Source organism: Taeniopygia guttata, chromosome 3 (genome assembly GCF_048771995.1).
Source record: "Taeniopygia guttata chromosome 3, bTaeGut7.mat, whole genome shotgun sequence".
NCBI lineage: Eukaryota > Metazoa > Chordata > Aves > Passeriformes > Estrildidae > Taeniopygia > Taeniopygia guttata.
The window spans coordinates 32581922-32603914 of record NC_133027.1 but is presented as its reverse complement, the minus strand read 5'-3'; the positions used below and the strand labels follow the sequence as shown (position 1 = coordinate 32603914).

Genomic DNA, 21993 nt, shown 5'->3' with positions numbered 1-21993 from the left:
TACAGTTGTAGATTTTTGTGTGTACATGAAATATAAGCAAACTACCCAGGTATTTTGTTTTAATCCAAGGGAAGAAATTTCAAGGTCTCATTGTATGTTTGTTAGTGGCCACATTATACCATTGTTATTGTGGAGAATAAATGTGTTTCTTGACTCTGAGTGTAGCTGCTTTGATAATATTTCATGGAATCCTAACAGTTTAAGTCTTACAGTTGGACTGTATCTTAAACTTTGGTGTTCTCCTAATAATAAATTTAAAAAAACCCAAAAAAACACTGTGGGAGATCAAGTAAAGCAGAAAAAAGCTGTGAGTGAACTTCCACCTCACACGTGAGGTGCAAATCAAGTTAGCGTGTTATGTTGAAGAAATGTTCTCAGTTGCAGTGTAACATATAAAATGTCCAACTTCCCTTAGTAGGTAAGTTGTCTTGTCAGCAGTTTCCAACTATTTGAAGTAAAAATTTTCCATTTAGTTCTAGTGGTTTGGTAGAAATCCCAGTTCCTTTTCCCTCTTTTACCTTGACTTATAAAAAAGACATTTAGTTCCAAAGAATATTTCTTTCAGAACCAACATATTACAGTAACTGCTGTTCTTTATAATTAATTCAAAACAAATTACTTTCGTCTGTTGTTTAATGACCTCAATAATGACTTAATCAATAAGGGTTTTAAATAAGAAGTTATTTTTGCAGTATTTCCAATATATATCATCAGCTGTAGTATCCAAGAGTAGACTTGCAAAAAATTGTGCTGTGGCAGCAGATACTTGAATACTGAAATCATGTTGTGGCAGAGCCATGTTTTAAAGTAGCCAAGATAAAGTGACTTGTATATTTATATTACATTAAAATATGGAAAGAAAGGTTTTTATTGTGAGACATCTGTGCATTCTATCAAGTTAGGTTTTCCATATTTTTTCCATTTGGATTGCCTTAATATTTTTTTTATTGTATGAAAAAGCCAAGATTTGAGAGTAGGAGCTTAAGAGCAGACAGAAAAATTGTTGTAATTTACTTTTGAAGGCAAATCTTTTTTTCAGGCTTCCAGGAAAATTGTTATTTGGAGCTAAGATTCTGCCCTGGCTTTCATTTAATGCAGTCACTGAATTTGGTGAGACTTCATGAAGCATGAGCTGAATTGGGCCTTTTCACTATAACTTTTTCAGTATATGCAATCACTATTGTGAAATGTTAACTGAACTTTACCAAACCCTCTGTATCTTAACCTTTTTTTGAAGAGAAGATGCCATAAATTGTGGTAATTTATATTATGTGGCTAGAAATCAGTTTGAAGAGTACAATTTTAAAAATTGATGCAGAATTAGAGCAGAAAAAGAACTGTCTCCAGAAAAACATGATAGAATGTTGTTAAGACTGAATTAAAATCAGAAAGCCCCCCACAACACATATTCTGTTAGCTGTATTTGAGAGTTATGTTTGTGATTGTTACAGTACTCTAATTCTGTATTCTGTGTAGCTAGTGAATCTTTGATAGGTTGACATTAATTTCTATTCATCATTAAGTCAGGTGGGATTAATTGTCTAACTTTTAATGAAGTTGCATCGGCAATGAGATGTTTCTAAAACAAAACTTTTTACAAATAATATTTTATGCTCAACTGGGATTGTGTTTGGAAATGTTGCAGATTGTGGTAGAAGTAAAAGACAAATTGATATGAAAAGTGAAAACTCAGACTATGACTTTGAGCAATTTGCTGCTCAGCCTGAAACTGCATCAGGCTTCTGACTGTAGTGAGGTCTGTTCTTGCAATGAGACTAAGTAGTGGAAATTGGATAAGTATTGAATTCTTCTGTGTTCAAATAATTTTGATTCTGCTCCTGTGGCTGCTATGGATTAGTGTAAGGATATATTTTTATCAGTGAGGGTAAAACTTAACTGTGATGCCATGAGGCCACCCCAAGTGTTTAAGTCCGCTTGCTAAGCAAGAGCCACTCAGGAGTCCTGTACAGTGAGAAATCCCACAGAGAATACACACTAAAGAACTGAGTACTTCTTTGTCTATGTGGATCTGGTTTCATACAGCCCTTTTGCAGATTTATCTATGATGAGGCTGTTGCACTAAATCCACCAGTCAATGCTCCTTTCCTGCTATCAAAAGCAAGCCATTGCAACAGGAAAATTGAACATATGATTAAACTACTGTATACATATGTACTAATTAAACTATAATTAAACTGCTACATTAAACATTAAGCAGAGGCACTCCTTTCACTGCAACACTAGACCAATGAGCTTCATTTTTAAGCAGAGGAATTACTCTGGTGTGTTAGGTGAGACTCACATATCCATCTGACACTGGATTTCATAGACTAATGAGCTGCTTCCTTTGTTCTAAACTGACTGAAACAAACTACAGGGAGGAAAGATATACAGGTCTTATGAATGGAAAGATGGAGAGTGTTTTCTGCAGTAAGTGTGGGATGATGTAAACACATGCAAATTAATTGTGAGCATAAAATGTAATAGCTGATCTGGTAAGTGGGACTCTGGAATATGCTAGTACTAATAAATAACAAAATAAAGTTGTCAGAGAAAGGACTGCGATTGATTAGAGTCCTGGGAAGTCATCAAGGATCTGAAGTTCTATAAGGTAAAGTGCCAGATTCTACACCTGGGATGGGCAACCCTGGATGTACAGACAGAGCAGGGAATGAGATGCTGGAAAGCAGTGCCATGGAAAGGGACCTGGGAGTCCTTTCTGATGGAAAGTTGAATAGGAGAGGGAAGACAGGAACAGACACTGATCTCTTTTCTGTGGTTACCAGTGACAGGACCAAGGGAATGGCCTGAAGTTGTGTCAGGGGACATTTAGGTTACATATTAGAAAAAGGTTCTTCGTCCAGAGGGTGATTTGGCACTGTAACAGGCTCCCCAGGGCAGTGGTCACAGCACCAAGCCTGAGAGAGTTTGAGAAGTGTGTGGACGATTCTCTTAGGAGCTTGTGACTCCTGGAGATGGTGCTGTGCAGGGCCGGTAGTTGGTGATCCTTTTGGGTCCCTTCCAACTCAACAGATTCTATCATTCTGTGAAAAATCTCCATTATTTAACCCTAGGAAAAAAGTTACACACATAACAATGAAAATGAATGAATGAAAATTTACCTAAGTGAGCTGCACCACATTTAAGCATTGGCTTAATTCCAGGTCCTTGAATACTATCATTTTTATTTTGCATATTCTAAAGCATGACTGCTAAGTATCTTACATGGTAAGGATAGGATCATTCATAGTCCAAAGTTAGCTTTAAGCATTTTGTTGAAGCCTTCATCTATTTTCTCTTGGGACTACCACTGTATGTTATTGAAAATAGTATTGATGGGAAAAGTTTGGTTTATCTCTTAAGATCATTCAACTTTTACATTTGTAGTTTGCTAACTTTTCCTATTTGTGTTTAAGAGAGAATTTGCTGTTTTCTTTCTTGCAGAACGTGGTTCACCACGTAATTTGGTTACCACAGACATAACCGACACTACAGTTGGGTTATCATGGACACCAGCTCCAGGAACAGTTAACCATTACAGGATAGTATGGAAATCACATTATGATGATACCATGGGAGAGAAGAGAGTCCCTGGAAATACAGTAGATGCTGTGATAGAAGGCTTGGAGCCAGAGACTAAATACAGGATTTCAGTATATGCAGCCTACAGCAGTGGAGAAGGAGACCCAGTAGAAGGAGAAGCTTTTACTGATGGTAAGTGTAATACATTACCACCACATGTAACATTCTGTTTTTGATGAAATTATAAATTTTAAAGAAAATGGACCTTATTTTTCCTTTTTTTTTTTTTTTTTTTTTGTGAAAAGTTTCCCAAACCAAAAAGCCACCTCAGCTCAGCCAGTTTTGACATTTTGTTGGACCATTAAGAAACCTACAAAAATCTCTTATATGTCATGTTTGAATTCAGCAATAATTACTTCCAAGTCAAGATATGACTTGGAAGTCATATGCATATTAGTCTGAATTCAGCCATTTATAGGTTTGGTGTGACTGCTAAAAATCAGGTGAAGGAAATACAGATAGAGCAAGAAGGAAAGATGGGATGCATTCCCACAGAATCAATGAGTTTCCTCTCCAAGTTATTTCCCTTCCAGTCTTCACAGTCCTCAAATTGAGACTCACTGGGTGATTTTGATGTTTGTTATCTGCCTTTCTGGGGCTTTTCTTTTTCTTATTTGCTGAACATTATGTTGTGTTTGTCAAAGCAGGCTCAAGATCCTCCTGCAGTGTAGGAAAAGTTAAAAAACACACAGACTAGGGATGGCTTGTTTCTTTTTAGCAAGAACTGGCAAGTAAAGGAGTCAGAATGAATCAAGGGGTGTCCTGGACAAGGCTTGACATTTCTATTGTTTGCCTAAAGGGGCCATGTGAAGACAAAGCTGAAGGGAAGGCTCTGGGGGAGCATCATTGTGTTTACATGTTCTTGTGCTCTGTCCTAAGCATCTGTTTTGACTACTGTTGGAGACAGACTGCTGAATTACGTTAACCTTTGTCCTTGACCCAGTGCAGTTTTTCTTAAGGTTTTGGAAGAGTAGTGATTGCTGTTGTTAGTAAGAGCTGACTCCCCAGGGTCAAAGCAGACTGCTGTCCCACAGCTTCCTTCTTGGTTCAAGCACAGCAGCACTAGCTGTTTGAGCTTTTCCAGGTTAGGTGGGTAGCCTAACCTTATCATTTGTGCTGACTCTCTGTGTGCTGACTGAGGGAACTTGCTGTTGGGCCTATCAATAGCCCCAGACCTGGGATTAATGGCCTGAAACTAGTACTGTATCTTTCTGGTATACACACAATTAGAAATTGTCAATTCCCAGGATCTACAAAGCCTATCTTACTGTGTGTTGAAATACTGATGGATTCCACCATGCCAAGAGAGTTCAGCTTTGCCAAAACCTAGATGGCTTATTTTGGCTGACAGCCAGCATTGCATACCTGTCATTTCACTTGGAATTATTTATACCATTTGTACAGTCTGGAAACTATATTTTAGAAGCTGAATGCTGCAATTGTCGAGAAAATGCTTTATTAGTTCAAGGGCCTATTTCAGCACATATGCTATGTTGTAATGAGTGATTTTTGAAGCATTTGGAAAGTCACTCACCTCTATTTGAAGGACAATTTGCATGGGGTTTAACAACCAGCTGTTTAGATATTCACCAGTACTTATCAGTCTTGTAAAGTCAAAACTTTGAAAAGCTATAGGACATTGTGTTCATGAAAATCAATGACTTTATAATTTATCACTTTCATTTGAGAGTGCTGAATCCATTATTTAATGGATTACTGAAAAACATGACTACATAAAACTCCTAGTTATGCTGTGCCATCATGTGATTTATACTTCCCCTTTTATTTCTCAGTAGTGAAAACCACACTTCTGTTTGTTTAGTCCATTGCAATTAAAAAATAATTAACAATGTCCTGTGAGATTCCCCTCTGTCTTCCCCACAATCAAATACTGGAATTTTAAAAATGGCAATTTTATTTTTTAATGCAGTAGAACTAATTTTGTAGTCATGCATTTGAATATATCTGTATATGATAAAGTAAAAATTTATCCATATTTTTACACTGAAAAGTGTCACCAAATGCCAGGACTCTGACAGTAGACAACGAGACAGAAAATACAATGAGAGTTAAATGGCAGCCTTCGCCTGGGAAAGTCTTGTCTTATCGTGTGAACTACAGAGCACGCAGCGGAGGAAGACAAATGTCTGGAAGAGTAAATGCTCCTGCTACCAGCATAGTGTTAAAGCGACTTAAGCCCCGAACTACATATGACCTAACTGTTGTTCCAATTTATGATTTTGGACATGGGAAATCAAGAAAAGGAGAAGGAACAACAGGTATGTACCACAAGTTTATACAGGATTTCATAATACAAGTTTTGTGCTTAAAATTAATAATCAAGAAACATAGAAAAGCATGATGGAGTCTGCCAAGATCATGAATTGACAGGAAAATTGAAGAAAATATTATAAGTTGAGAAGAGAGTTTGATTTTTTTTGAAATTCCACTGTGGCATAACCTGAACACAGCTTTTTTGCTGTTGATATTAAAAGTGTAAGTACAGTGTAAAATCCATTTAAAAATACTAGAATTGTTTTGAAATGCTGTCATCAGAAGTTCAAACAAGGCGTTTTGTGAGGAAGACAGGCTACTTAATCAAGTGTTGTCAACTGTTGCATATTTTGCCTTTTGCTTGTGGGTGTTGATTAAATAGCTACCCAGCATCCTGTTATTTAGGTTTGTTTTCTCTGGTCACCATATTTTCTGTGGAAAACACAAGATACTAAAAAGGGGGAGTAGATGATTTTGAAGATTTATCTGTGTAAGTCTGACTTCACGTCTTTTGGACAGGCTGTCTTCTCCCTCAGAAACTGAAACTTTAAAATGTTTATTAAGTCTCAGTGAAAGCATTTTTGTGGTAAAAGCAAAATTAATTTTCTACACTATCTTTAGTATGAATGTGATGCTGGTCTTATATTTTGTAAGGAAATGTTCTCTATATATTCAGATCAATCAGATTTAGTGTCAGTTTTCTGCTTCCATAGATGGAAAGCTATTATCTAAAGAGAATCTTCTTCAAGATTTTTCTGCCTGTCTGACACTAGTGCCATTCACTGAGGTACTCTGTAGATAGTTCATGCCATTCTCTGTTTTCTGAGTATATGTTATATTGAATGACAAGAAGTAAGATAAAGGTATCCTAACAGTGGAGATATCAGCATCTTAGTTACTGAAGAAAGGTTTATTCTTAACCTAAAATGTAGTTGATATAAAGGAGTAACGAAAACTTGATCAGCTCTTGACCAATAAGTAGTTGTTTAATGCTGAAAATTATACTGAGATAAATTTTAGATCATCCAGCTGCTTTTGATTTTTGAACTCTTCGTCTTGATACAGACATGCATTTTCTTTCAGTCTAAATAACTGTGGTGGAAACACTCTTTGGAAGCAAGTGAGGCCTGAGTAATCTTTTTAGTTGAAGCTATCATGATAACTCAGGAGTATGATGAGAGATGAGACAGAGAATCTGTACTTTCCTTGTGAGTAGGAGTGTATCTACTGTTTCTCAGCAGAATCCACATTTTGAGGACATTTATGATCTTTCGGCTATACCTAGACAATTGCACAGGCACAGGCACAGGGACAAAGCAAATTTTTTTTCCTCTGTCTTTCAGGCCAAAGCTATAGTGGTAGCTTTTTGTTTACTCCAATTCTCTTTTTTTTTTTTTTTGAACTTTGAGCTTACACTGATGCATTATTTTCCATGACTGCACTTTAGAGTTGCACACAAGCAAAAGTTGCAGAAAATGCAGAAGCTAGCAACAGCTTGTTAACCATTGTCTGTGGGTACTGCCCTGCAGTGGGCAGCTGTTAGTCTCCTGGGGAAGTTGCTCTTGACCTAAAAACCTCAAGCTGTTTGGCTGGTACTCCTCAGAAGAATTGGTTTTTGACACACTGCCACACCAGTGGCTGGTGAAGTTGCTTTAGCTGCCAGGCAATTTATTCCTCAGTACACTAACTGCAGAGGGAGCCTCAACAAGAGACTTAGCCCATGTACCTACTGGTTAGACAGCTGAAAGTAAGTGTCAGGAATCTCATCTTTTATCTCTTAATACTTGTCTTTGTGTCTAAAGAAATGAACAAAGAGCTCAGGATTGTCACTAATACTAGATTTGCATATATATATGTAAACTTAAAAGCATACTTGATTTTTTGCCATGTGCAGACCTGATCTAAACTCCTTTTTCCCCCACCCTTTCAGCTTCTCCCTTTAAGCCACCTCGAAATCTGAGAACTTCTGATTCAACTATGTCAAGTTTCAGAGTAACCTGGGAGCCAGCCCCAGGGAGAGTGAAGGGGTACAAAGTAACTTTCCACCCTACTGAAGATGATGGGAGTCTTGGAGAATTAATTGTGGGGCCATATGACAGCACAGTTGTATTGGAGGAGCTTAGGTATGGATATTCCCTTATATTGGCCTTTGTTTTGTTTTGTTTCCTTTAAATAACTTTAGCCTAGGGTTTTGTTTAATCATGATCTGGTATTGAAATGCTTGGCAAAATCTACTGTAAGTTAAGCGAGTAATTTTGTCAATTAGCTATGAAAATCCTGTTATGCCATCTCTGAAAGGTACCTGACAGGTTTCTTTCTATGATTATACATTTACATCACTTGTGGTGTTCTCACAGGAACTGAAGGAGGCAAAGATATAATACGACTGGGGCTGCATTCCGTATTTCACATATAATGAAGAAAGATAATGAAGGATATTTGGGGTTTCTAAAGTTTCTTGACCCATGTTTCTAAAAAGATGCTTAGTTTAGTTGTGGATTCATTTTCTCAGAGGCTTGGATTTTTAAAGCAGGCTTCACAACATGTCAAAATCTGTCAAGTATACTAAATATAATTAAAATAGGATCATTAAGTCAAAGAATCACACGGCCATAGAATGGTTTGGGTTGAAAGTGATTAAAGATCATCTGGTTCCCACCCCTTTGCCATGGGCACCTTCCAGTAGATCAGGTGCTCAAAGCCACATCCAACCTGGCCTTGATGCCCTAGGATGGGATACCCACCACTTCTCTGGGCCACCTGTTCAAGTGTCACACCACCCTCACAGTAAATAGCTTCTTCTTAATATCTGATCTAAATCTAGTTTCAGTTTAAAGCCATTACTTTCTGTCCTATCACTACATGCCTCTGTTAGAAGTGCTGTTCCAGCTTTCTTTAGGCTCCCTTTAGGTGCTGGAAGCTTACCATAAGGTCTCTCCAGACCCTTCTCTTCTCTAGGCTGAGCAACCCAAACTCAGCCTGTCTTCACAGGATAAGTACTCCATCCCTCTGATCATCTTTTTAATCTGCCTCTGGACTCATTACAAGAGGTCCAAGCCATTCTTATATTGGTGGCTCCAGAGCTGGACGCTGTACTTGGAGGGTGAGAATCAACTCCCTTGACCCTCTGGTCGCTTCTTGTGATGCAGCTCAGGCGCCACTCCCAGTCCCCTAATTTGCTCTCTGTGACCTTCCAGCAGTGTGGCTGGAGCACCTTTCAGTGAAAAGTGAGGCAAAAGTATAATTCAGTACTTCAGCCTTCTCTCTATATCCTGGGTATCCAGGTCTCCTGTTTTCTTCTGGAGGGGGCCCATTTTCTCCCTAATCTTCCTTTTATCACCAATGTACCATAGAAACTTTTTTGTTGCCCTTGATGTCCCTGGCCTGATTTAACTCTATAAGGACTTTAGCTGTCCTAACCTAATCTCTGGCTGCCTGGACAATTTCTCTTCATGGAATTAAATAACTTGAATGAGGAAGGCTATAAAATTAAGTATAGAGTGTAAAATCAGCTTTTAAATTGTTGAAACATCAATGTCACTATTTGGGCTAAATGTTTTAGCACCTTCTTTTCCATTAAGCATTTTTTCCTTTGAGACTTTAATAAGTGAAGTGTTTAGCATCTAACTAGCCAAATGACTTTACTTAAAGTACACCTCTTTGACTATTTCAGGGCAGGAACTACCTATAAGGTAAATGTTTTTGGGATGTTTGAAGGAGGAGAGAGCAACCCTCTGGTTGGACAAGAGATGACCACCCTTTCAGATACTACTACGGAGCCATTTTTATCTAGAGGTAAACGGCTGATTTGAAGAAAATGCAGTCTTTTATTTTGGATAAAAAATAGATCAAAAGTTTACTACCTTTTTCTTTTGTTTTTTTCTAATGTGCATGCATACTTGTTTACAGGATTCATTATATTCCCTTCCCTGATGACATAAACCCTGTTCTGAAACGACCACAAAGCATGCCCCAGTTCACAATCCTAGTCCTCTGCACCCTCCAGATGATCTTACAAAGATGATAACACAGGCAACCTGTGTTTCGCTGATTATTCAAAGTCATCTGCATTGCATTTTCAAGTAGTCCACATCTGTGTTAAATCACATAAGGTCAAATTTTTGAACAGAGATCATGGCTCATCTACAGGGGTCTTCACAGGAGTAGAACAAGGAATTTTAAGCAGATTGTTGGCCCTTTGCTTGTCCTTATATGGTGACTTTTTGTTTTAAGACTAAGATGATATAATGAACAAAGATCTGATCATTGTGAATGTCCTAGTGTTAATGTATATTATTAAGTTCATATTCAACATAGTCATTGTTTAGTATTTTGTTTTTTTTTTTTTCTATAGTAGGAGGAGACTTTTTCACAAAGGCATTTGCAGAGTGCTCTTAAGTATCTCTTTGGGAGCTGCTCACTGTATAGCTAGTAAACCTTTCTTTCAAGGTTTTTGTGAATGTTATGATATTATCTCCCTTTGGTGTGGTTAGTAGGCCTCTTCATGTTAATATTTGTGCTAGTGCACTCTCAATAATACCACCTGAAGAAGATTTCATGGCTCAGTCCTTCATGGAAAGCATAAAAAAGCAGGTCTGCTTCTGAATAGCCAAGTATACATAAATAAGTAAAGCCTTTTCTCCTCTGTCATTTCAATTCTTGCATAACCATCAGAGAGAATTTGGTGAGGAGAAAGAACCTAACTGCAAAGCCCTTTCAGAGTTAAATAAAGAAAAAGGGTTTCTGACAGCTGACTATATTGTTTTTGCTTAGTCCGCATTACGCTGTGTAAAAAATACTCATCTTGTATATGACTTTATTGAAACATTTTTAGAAACTTCCTAAATAATTGGTGTGCTACTCTGTCTAATAATAGAGGGTCTAACTGAAAAAAAAACCCCTAGAACAGGCCATCAGTGACATTAGACTAAAACTTTAATAAGGCTGGCAATAAAAATTTGCACAAAGAGTGGTTTGTTATTTTTCATTATAGCAGCTCTCATTTCTGTCTTCAGTGTTGCACTCTTTAAGCTAATTAGTTTTATTAATGCATGGATTTGAGTCATGGTTAATGTGAAAAATTAATTTATATCTTGGACTGCAAATGTAACAGTAAATTATTTATTAAAGGGGGGGAAAATCACCCTAGATCTGGCACATTTAATAGAACTTTCCATGTGAGGGAATATAATATGTTGGAAGAAATATAACAGTCAAAATAGATTAACTTTTTTATTGTACATAAAGTTAACTTTAACTTTCATATTAAAGTTATGCATGCAATTTTTTGAACCAGCATGGTTTGACTTAAACCCTACTCCCATCTGATTTTATTGTCCTGACTAAAGACTAGATCTATATTTTCTGTGCAGAAGAGGATCATGCTTTTAACCCCCAGGTACATGGAATAGTTATATTCATGAGTCTACAGTGTTGGATCAATTCTGTGGAACATATATGAAATCACAATATCTTTCAACTATGATGAGTGTGGATGATTTTTCTCAATGGGATTTCTTCCATATAAAGACCAGAAGTCTGATGGCAGGAAGCCAGAAAAGTTGCAGCTGGTAACAAAATCTACAGGAAAAAAGAGAGAAAGGATTTGGGTTTTTTTTTTGTTTTTTTTTTTTTTTTTGGCTAATGACTGTGGATAAAATTATTGTGTCTTTCTGTTTTGTATAAATATTTTGTTATTTTCCCTGTGATGAAAACAATATGATGCATATTTTATTTTGTAATTTGTAAACTGAAGATATCTGAAATAACCTCCTACCCTTTGAGAACATTGAAGCTTTATATGAATGTTTGTTCTTGTTCCCTCTGTATCTCTTGATCTGCGTTTATGCTTGTGTGTCTTCTCTGGATTGTGCTCTTTCTTTTCTGTACATGCAAACTTCTATACCACATGTATTATTATGTCTTTTTCCCCTGAAATTTGAGGAACGCTCTTTACATGAAAGTGATTGTAATATATACTGTTAATCCTAGTATTACATGGTTGAAAATTAATCAGTAGTTTAGCTATATATGACAGACCAAAATACCATAAAATTGTATAATCTAACAGTGCTTACTGGCATATCAGTGGTTCATTTAGTAGTCTTTTACAGAACTTCTGAAATCAAGGTATCAGCCATATTTAAAGGCCAAAACAGACAATGACATGACAAAAGAGAGCACTGGCCTTGACATTTGCAAAGGCTTATTTTTAAAAGGAAACATACATGAAGGAATTTAGGACAGCTTTTGCCATGGAACCACTGACTAGTGTGAATAGTGCTCTCAAATAGGTCATACTTGACAGAGTGCCAGTGAATAAAACTAGAGCTATTTTGGAAGCTAACTCATGACATATGTCATCTAAAAGGATGGGGAAAGAAAGCCATCATGCTAAGGCTATATTTTTCTGGTTGTCACGGCAGGTTTAGAATGTAGAACCAGAGCAGAAGCTGATATTGTGCTACTGGTGGATGGCTCATGGAGTATTGGGCGGCCAAATTTTAAAACCATCAGGAACTTCATTGCCCGTATTGTTGAAGTTTTTGATATTGGTCCCGACAGAGTCCAGATTGGTAAGTTCTCATATGTTGAAGGAAAAATGGAACATAACTGCTACAGAGACACAGAATGATTGAGTAAATGATGACTTTTTTCCCAGGTCTTGCACAGTATAGTGGTGATCCCAGGACAGAATGGAATCTCAATGCTTACCGAACCAAACAGTCTTTGTTAGAGGCTGTAGCCAACTTACCATACAAAGGAGGCAATACTCTAACAGGTAAGTCACAGGGCCAGGATTTCACTTAAGCTACAGTGAAAATGATTCTAGTCGCTGACCCTCATATTATTCAGTGAACCCAAATGTGTCTGTGATGAAAGGGACTTAACAGTTCAGCTCAGTATGGTTGGAAGAGGTCCAGCATGGTCTTGTAAACTCAGGAGAAATGTGTTAGAAGAGGTTTTGGGTGATGAAGAGCTTATGTTTCTGTTAAGCCTATAAGAAGAAGAAAGGTCAATTCCATATCAGTGTTGGGGTAAAGATAACCAGGAACCAAAAGGAGGAGTAGTGGAAGTCAGGAGGGTGATGTACACCAGGTAAGAGAGCACCTGAATAATACCAATTGCTGTGATCTATATGGTGGGCTGCAATTAGATTCAAAATTCTTCTATATGGAAATAAACTGTGGAACTATGTTGTCAGAGTGAAGTCACTAGGATGCCCTAATTTCTTTTACTGTGACTGCTATATGAAAATAGTTTACAGTGATCGTTACTTTCTTTGTGTCATGCTAGGAATGGCCTTGGATTTCATCTTAAGAAACAACTTCAAACCAGTTGCCGGTTTAAGGCCCAGAGCTCGCAAAATTGGTGTTCTCATCACTGATGGCAAATCACAAGATGATGTAGTCGCCCCTTCAAGAAAACTCAGAGATGAGGGAGTGGAACTGTATGCAATTGGTAAGTATTCTGTGATGGGGTGGCTTGCAGCAACCCCCACCTGCTCATCTGCTAAACACAGAGAGAAGTGACCACATACATAAGTACATAAAAGGTTATTCAAATAATGTGTTTAGGGACTTAATTGCATGTTATTGTGCTTCACGGCCCTATTTTCTAACAGGTTTTGCTTTCTTCTTCTCTTGAAAGGTATCAAAAATGCAGATGAAAATGAATTGAAGCAGATTGCAACGGATCCAGATGACATCCATGCTTACAATGTTGCAGATTTCTCCTTCCTGGCTACCATTGTTGATAATGTAACCACAAATCTGTGTAACAGTGTGAAAGGTCCAGGTACACCACATTTTCAGTCTATTTCATTCTTTATCCATTTATGTGCTTGCACTGCTAGTCGCTTTTTATTACTTATTGGGAACACTGTGTTAGCTGTGGGCTGTTTTTTCAGCTGGTGATATGAGGAAGTTGTGCAGACCACCTGGACTACCCTGCAGGGGTCCTTCCTTTTCTTCCAACAGTGACTGTGTTATAACTTACACAGCATGACGTTGCTGGATGTGCCTTCTTTTTCTCCCCATAATCGTGAAGTATCTTTCTTAGTGTGTCAGCTTTTTATTCATTGTGGCATGTTTTTTGATGATACACATCCAATAAGGAAAATTTTAGCAGCCCTGCTCTTTTCAAGTGTTAATGTCTGAAAGCCCAAAACCAAAGCTGAGCATGAAAGACCAGTAATGTTAGATGATGGTTCTTCAGTGAAACACTGCTGTTGAAGGTAGAATAGGAATTACAGGGAACTTATTTAATCTCGAGTGTATTAATATGAGCTATCTCTTCATGCAGTTGCTTTAAGAATTCCTGAAGAAAATAAATATAAGTAACTACACAAAATGGTTTTTTCCCTTCTGATAAGATAAATGAATATCTTTTTAATTTGCTTCCGTCTTGCAGGTGATTTGCCACCTCCTTCAAATTTAGTTATTTCAGAAGTGACACCTCGTTCTTTCAGACTGAGATGGAGCCCACCTCCTGAGAGTGTTGATAGATACAGAGTTGAATATTATCCTACCTCTGGAGGTAGCCCTAAACAAGTAAGTATTGTATGTTCATATTTTACATTGATTGTCCAGTATAACCTTGGGCTCCCATATCATGGTAATATCATTCTAAATTTGTGTTGAGCAGGATGTAAAAGCTACATAAAAATGCTCCTAAGGTCAAGAATATCATGCCTTTGTCAATGTTACACAAAATTACAAAAATTAGGAGCATATATATTACTTTGGTTGTTTTAATGTCATGAATCCAGAAATATTATATATTTCTCACAAAGAGTTGTCTTCTATTTCTAGAAACTTATTTATTTTCATACTCCACTGTCATATATTAGTTGAAATATGTCTGTACAAGAAATTTTCTGGCCATACAGAGTAAGCCCCCTGTCCTTTCATGCACTTCCTTCTTTGTAGAGAAAAAGACAGTGGGGGATGCAGGTTGTAAGAAGTGCTTAGATTAACACTATATGACTCCAAACTGTTTATTACACAGGATAAAACTTGCAGTTACTACTTCTCTACACAGAGAGCTGGCAACTCTTGGTCCTGGGAAATCTGAATTGCTCATTACTGTATTTAACCGAACAGAATACTATATAGGAAAATGAAGTGTTGAGAAGAACACAGTTAGGTGCCTCTGCGTACCTAGCTCTGAACGTCCCATCTTTGACTGTGTTTTTAAATCTTGTATTTGGCTCATGGAGACTTCAAGATTTGGCCTTTGATTAAAGTTTGAGCTGTTGTTCCAGTGCACACTGACTTTGCAATTTGACTTCTTCCTGGCATTTCTGTTTTACAAAGTGTTTCCAATGCCTTGTGCTGTAACCATCTGGATTATCCTGGATTTTGAAATTTTTCTCAAATTTTTTCTCTGGTCCATTCTTTATGTTCTTTAGTGATGTAGAAGTGTAAACCATATGTGAGATCAGAATGCACTGTAAGTGATGCTAAGCAGATCCAGCGCAATTTGAAATAAGTGTCCATCTGAGATTTTCCTACAGCTTGCTTTGCAAAATTAATGCTATATCGTCAGACAAAATGTATGCAAAATTAGAACCAGAATTATCTCCTTGTCATTGATTTCTGCAGTTTCACAAGGAAGGATTGCTTTTCTTAGAGATAAGATTACAAACGTATTTTTCTTACAGTGATTAACATTAATTCTCTTGCAGTTTTATGTAAGTAGGATGGAAAGAACAACAGTTCTGAAAGATCTACAACCTGAAACAGAATATGTGGTTAATGTGTTTTCTGTGGTAGAAGATGAAAGCAGTGAACCTCTGATCGGCAGGGAAACAACTTGTAAGTTAGAAATGGGTCTTGAATAACATGTTAACAGCCAGTTTGGCACCTGGGGAACTGTCCAGTACAACTTTTAGTACTAGGGCAGTAGAACTTTCAGCACTATGGATTTTCTTCTTAGCAGAAGTAAAATATTTAATTTGAATTACCAAACTGTATTGTGTTACTCTGATTGTTTAGACCTTGTTGTCTTGAAGACTTCAGCAAAGTGAAACTACAATGTGGTAGAAAATATTTGTCCCAGCTTCTTTCTAGGCTCATAAATCATGGCTGTACAAAACTAGAAAAACAGGCATGAATTACAGGACAGATTTTATATATTCCTGAAGTCTGATGATAAATTGTTTATGCTACATAATTAATGCCTGCTACTACCAGAAAGAAATATTTCTAATTAGCAAAAGCTAATTCAACACAATTATGCCACTTCTATGAGTTACAGCTCAGCTATGTTTCTCCTATGAGCTGTCTACATTGATTTCAGGTATATTTATGCTGTATGCAAAATAGAGTGTCTCTTCTGCCTCTTTAATAATATTGAATGTCTGCTATTCATTTCACTTCTTTATTTTGTATTAGGCTTGTCGAAAATCCTTTAAATGTGTATCATTTTTATGAAGTTTGTGTTACTTTTCCCTATGGTTTCATGGAAAAGTTTCATTTATTTTAATTTATTTAATAATTTGAGAAATATAGAAAACAAAAAGAAAGGACAAGCCGGTTATGTTGTTTCATATTTGAATTTTCAAGTGAGTTAATGTTGCTTTCTAAAAGATTTAAATGTTTCAGTGCAGACTACTTGTTAGAGTTTTTGCTGCGTGTGTAGAAAATTTGTGTCCACATTCAAAACAGTATTACCATTACCTCATTCTTATACTAAGGATTTAAATACCACTGTTTACATATCACCTCTCTACTACCCATAACATGCCCTAATACCCATGTGCAATATTCCTAGTGGTATGACCTGTGATATAAAATATTAAGAAGCGGCATGAAATAAATGAATATATATTTTTATTTGACAGTGCCAATCTCTTCTGTTAGAAACTTGAATGTTTATGACATTGGATCAACTTACATGAGAGTGAGATGGGAACCTCTCAATGGAGCTACTGGTTATTTGTTAACATATGAACCTGTGAATGCTACAGTCCCAGCCACGGAGAAAGAGGTAAGAGAACTTGCCTTTGCTACCTGTACTCTACCAAAAACAAATTAAGAAAAAATGTTAGACTATCATAGTAGTCAAAAGACTGGCATGCACTTCTTGAAGTGCAGTGAACTTACTGGGATATTATATACAATGACATCAGTCAGGAAACTGTAAATATACTGTGAATCTCACAAACAAAATTCCCTTGAAGCTAAATCATTGTTTGCTTTTCTGCCCTTGCTTTCTTCAGTTTTTAAACATGTTGTGTTATTTTTCATGCGCAGATGCATGTGGGACCATCAGTGAATGAGGTGCAGCTGGTAGATCTCATTCCCAACACCGAGTACACTTTAACAGCTTACGTATTGTTTGGTGATATGAAGAGTGACCCACTCACCACACAGGAAGTGACATGTATGGACATCTTGATTTTTGCTTTGTTATTGCTTCAGCAACGCCTAATTTTAATTATATTTCATGCAACAGTTTTTATATCATCAGTTTCATTTAGAAGACCATCTTAACCATGTTTTATGCATTTTCTAACACTTACACATTTCCTAAAGACCTCAAAGGCAATTTCAATGAGAAGAGTCCAGCTACTAAAAGGGGAACAATATAATTTTTAACTTAAATAATGAAGGATATCTTGAGATCACAGTGTTTTAAAAGGTTTAAATTTTGCTTGTATTCATTTAGAAATCTTGTTCCCAAACTCAGACATCCTCTAAAGCATAGAGAAAATACTAAAGAAACATGCTATATCAAGAAAAAAAATAAATCTAAAAATGGCTTCTTTTTATGCCTTTCCTTAAAGATTCCTATTGGCAGAGGCATGATTCTGGTCTAGATGCATGCAGCATGGCTACTTTTATGTCCTTAAAATTTTTAAACCATTAACCATAGATGAAAAGTGACTATTGTCACCAAACATTATGGTCTTAGTCCCAGTTACTTCTGGAAGTGTTGTGCTCATAAGTTACAAAGGTGAAACCACCATAGTTTTTGCTCATTGCTGGGAGAATACGCTTCTGAACTCTCTCGTCTAATGCCCAGGACAATGAACTTTCCAGAAAGTGGTTGCCTCAATTCACTGAAAAGATTTTAACTGAAAGACATGAAAAGAATTCACTTCTGTGAGAGACCTATACCTCTGCTATGAATAGCATTTATTTACTACTATCGTTCTTTTTACAGTACCTTTGCCTGGACCCAGAGGTTTAACGATTCAGGATGTTACTCACAGCACCATGAATGTTCTTTGGGATCCTGCCCCAGGAAAAGTTCGAAAATACATCCTAAGATACAAAATAACTGATGATGCTGATGTAAAGGAGGTAACATTTTTAAAGGACTAGGAAAATTTTATTTTGAGAAGCTAGATTACTAAAATAATAGGAAAGGTACTAGTCTAACTTACCAGTGAGACTAAAGAACATCAGTTCATAGTGATTGCAGTCAGGAAAGGGTATACATTTCTTGGAAACTGAATGAACACAAGATAGATTTCTTGGGTACTCCAGTCTTCCTTCTCCTCCTCCTCCAGAGAGGAAAAAAATCCTCAAACTGACTGAAGAATTTTCATATCTTTTGGTAAATAGCCATTTCTATGCTCTACTTAAATATTGTGCTGCCAAGGTCTGAGAACAGCTTACAATTAAGAGGACAGGATAGTGGAATAAAGGTATGTTAGGCCCTTTGCCTACTGACAGAACATGCGTGAGCATTGTTAGAGATGTCTTTTAGTTATGTACAAGCTTTCCTTAATTGTGCTGTTTGTATAGGCATAAACCAGCTCTTGGAGAATTAAATTTGTTTTTAAAGGAACCAGAATCTTCCAAAGGTTCAGTCTGCATCCTTGTTTCCAAAGGAATAAAGCGGTGAATGATTCCACAAGTGCTATGTGTATCTGATATAATGTTTTGCAAAGGAATTAGTAGAGAACACTCAACATTCAGGTGTAAACTTAAGAGCAAATGGTAAAACTTAGTGCAGAATACTTCTTTGTTTTTCAGTGCAGGAACTTCTGCCATTAGACCAAACGCAGAATTAGAAATAGAGCAATTTACAATCCTTTAAGTCACTATTTTTATTCTTAGGTGGAACTTGACAGACTCAAAACTAGCATTACTCTCTCTGACCTTTCCTCCCAAAAACTGTACAATGTAAAAGTTGTTGCAGTATACGATGAAGGGGAATCCATACCAACAAATGCAGAAGCTGTCACTCGTAAGTTTTCCTAATAATTCTTGTGGTTGTTTTTGCCTTATGTTTGATTTAAATGATGCGTGTTGCAATATGTTATTGAATTTAGGTGGAGCTCTAATTTAATCTGAAAAATACTTTATTTGTACTTGTAGCATTATTTGCAATATAATAAACGCAGAAATCTTAGATGAGTTGCATCTTACTGCAGTGAACACTGACATTGCAGTCTGCAGAGAGGTGAAGAACCACTGAAGCAAAACTATTTCTATTTACAGACTGAAGGATAAGTGTAGGTGTAGAATTGATAAGAAAATATGAGGAAAATAGAGGAAAGGTTTAGCAAATCTTTGCAGGAATCTAGGCAAGTGAGTAAGAAGCTGGGCCATATACTAGAGGATTAGAGAGAAACAATCCTACCTCTGATGCAAGACAGTTTTTGCGTCATGGAATGCTAAAGCCACCTTTACTTTTAGAGAATCATAAAGGCAGCATTTGAATAACCTCACCAAATGGAGGCAAGGAAATGGAGCTGCACAAGCTGTAAGAGCTGATCTCCATACAAGAGATGTGAAAGACTGAAAGGAGAAAGCAGCTATCAAGGAAGTTCTCATCCTGATCAAGGCTTAGGATTTAAGAATATAGTGAACCAGAAAAGCTACAGTAGAAAAGAGTAATTTTACCTTTCCACTGGCCCTCCATCTGGTGTGGAAAAGAAGAAAAAACTCATTCATATTCTCTCTCATTTTTTCTTCTGAATTTTTCATTTGGTAGTCTGATGTATTTAAAAATGATTGGAGATTTCCTGCTTGCTGTTGTGCTAGTCTTTGATCTGTACCTGTGGTTTTGTGTGAAAGTGTGTGTAAGGAAAGAAGAGGAAAGGTCTGCCAAAGAAATTATTTCAAGTTTAATTCTCTGGTTGTACTTATTTACATATTTTCCCAGTGGCTATAATATTTTCCCTCCATAACCTTCAGTTAACCTCTCTGAATTCTTTCTAAATAAGTGGCGACTTATTTGGCTTATAGAAAGAATTTTAAGATTTGCGAGAAACTCATGCAGGAACTTGACCTTTGTCTATGTGAGTTCATATTCACTCCATGTAACTCCAAAATGTAACCGCCAGGGCTTCAGCTGTTTTGAGTAGACATGTGAATTGCTGCTCTGCTGAGGTCTGTTTTATCAGACAATGACCTAATGATGTGACCTTATGAAGAATAATTTGCTTAGTGTAAGTGCACTGGGTTATGCGACAGCATTTGATTGTAGTAATTAGAAGCATGGTAGCTGAGAGATGAATCTTCTACATAATCTTCTAAACTCAGACATTATTTGTCTGAGTAATTCCTTTGTTTAACTGTATTTATTTTGTAGCTACATTTTGTGGAATATTTTTCTTTTTCTCATAATAGAACCTGTGCCAGCACCAGTCAATCTCAGAATCACAGATATAACTACGAATAGTTTCAGGGGTACTTGGGATCATGGAGCTCCAGATGTCTCTCTATATAGAATAACATGGGGGCCCTATGGAAAAGCAGAAAAACAGGAGGTAAGAATAGACAGCCACCTTAAGCTTTTATGGGCAGTCTCTCAGAGGGTGTATTTTTAAACTCAGAAATGTAATTGATAAATGGTCTATAAGTTGGAAATTCAGTGAGAAAGTGTAGGATGCATACTTACAGCCATGTTCTTACCGCCATGTTCAGTGATGTTACTGAATAAAAACTCAGTTATATCCCACTCTGTTTGCCTGTTTAATTTGTGTGTTTCGGTTTTGTTTATTTATCTTTCCTCCCCCTTTTTTTTTTTTTTTTTTTTGATTTCTTCACAAGACTATCTTAAATGGGGAAGAGAATAGTTTGGTCTTTGAAAATTTGAATCCAGATACATTATATGATGTCTCAGTTACTGCCATCTATCCTGATGAATCAGAAAGTGATGAGCTCATTGGCAGTGAAAGAACATGTAAGTAAATTAAGGGATTCTGCATGTTGTTATTCATAATTATTGAAACAGAAGGCATACACATACAAGAATTCTGAAAATTCTTTCTACTTTTTTCCTAGTACCCTTGGTACCTATCACTACACAAGGTAAGAATCTGAATTTCCAGGTACCATTTTATTGAAGGAAACTCATAGCTCTCTTTTTCTAAACTGTGATGAATGTTGACATTAAAAAGCTGAGATCATTTAATAAATATTATTGTGTATTTAGAAAAATACTAAACACTAGACTACCACATGTTTATTATTTTACAAACATTGCAGTTTATGTTCCCCTGTACTTAATACGTTCTGCTCTTGATCAGGCATTCACGCAGCCTTAAAAGTAAGATTGAAGTGTTTGTCTCTGCTCTTTGGTGAGCAACATATTTATTCTTTTCTTTATTATGCTTCGCAGCCCCGAAGAGTGGCCCACGAAACCTTCAGGTGTACAATGCAACTTCACACAGTTTGACTGTCAAATGGGATCCTGCCAGTGGTCGAGTGCAGAGATACAGGATCATTTACCAACCTATCAGTGGGGATGGCCCTGAACAGTCGGTAACTAATTTTGAGTGCTAAAGTTATTCAACCTTAAATGCAACCTTCTGCAAAGTAATCCATTCAAATAATTTCTTTTTAAAGCACAACACTGTATATACTAATTACCTTTTATGTGAAGATTTATATTTGTAGTGAATAAGTATATAATCCTACTTTTTTTTCCTCCCCTTTCAAATCCAAGTTACAATACTCTTAATTGAGCAGCAATAATTTTGGATGCATCCTGTTTTCTCAAAAATCTCATAATCATAGACTCATTTAGGTTGGAAAAGATCTTTGAGTTCATAAATTCCAACTGATTATCCATGGATAAAACTAAAATAAAGTGTGTTGAGGAATAAGTCAATCAGCATCTAAGGCTACAAGTCACAGATAGAGGTGTCAGGACAATCAATAATATGAACTA

At 36.7% G+C, this 21993-nt stretch overlaps 1 protein-coding gene across 9 annotated transcripts in view; it reads left to right on the top strand.

Annotated features, from left to right (window-relative positions):
• Positions 1–21993, top strand: part of COL12A1 (collagen type XII alpha 1 chain) — a 98457-nt gene that overhangs the window by 30567 nt on the left and 45897 nt on the right. For 7 of the 9 annotated variants that reach the window (XM_072926572.1, XM_030267464.4, XM_072926574.1 and 4 more), the window contains 18 exons: positions 3445–3714; positions 5595–5861; positions 7787–7979; positions 9530–9651; positions 12282–12431; positions 12518–12637; positions 13153–13317; positions 13507–13653; positions 14269–14408; positions 15545–15674; positions 16703–16848; positions 17115–17244; positions 18028–18167; positions 18930–19059; positions 20448–20587; positions 20871–21003; positions 21105–21131; positions 21442–21584. In XM_072926572.1, the coding sequence (XP_072782673.1) occupies positions 3445–3714; positions 5595–5861; positions 7787–7979; positions 9530–9651; positions 12282–12431; positions 12518–12637; positions 13153–13317; positions 13507–13653; positions 14269–14408; positions 15545–15674; positions 16703–16848; positions 17115–17244; positions 18028–18167; positions 18930–19059; positions 20448–20587; positions 20871–21003; positions 21105–21131; positions 21442–21584 (2693 nt within the window). The remainder of the gene's footprint in view (positions 1–3444; positions 3715–5594; positions 5862–7786; positions 7980–9529; positions 9652–12281; positions 12432–12517; positions 12638–13152; positions 13318–13506; positions 13654–14268; positions 14409–15544; positions 15675–16702; positions 16849–17114; positions 17245–18027; positions 18168–18929; positions 19060–20447; positions 20588–20870; positions 21004–21104; positions 21132–21441; positions 21585–21993) is intronic. The other 2 variants (XM_072926575.1, XM_072926576.1) reach the window with 1 other exon arrangement.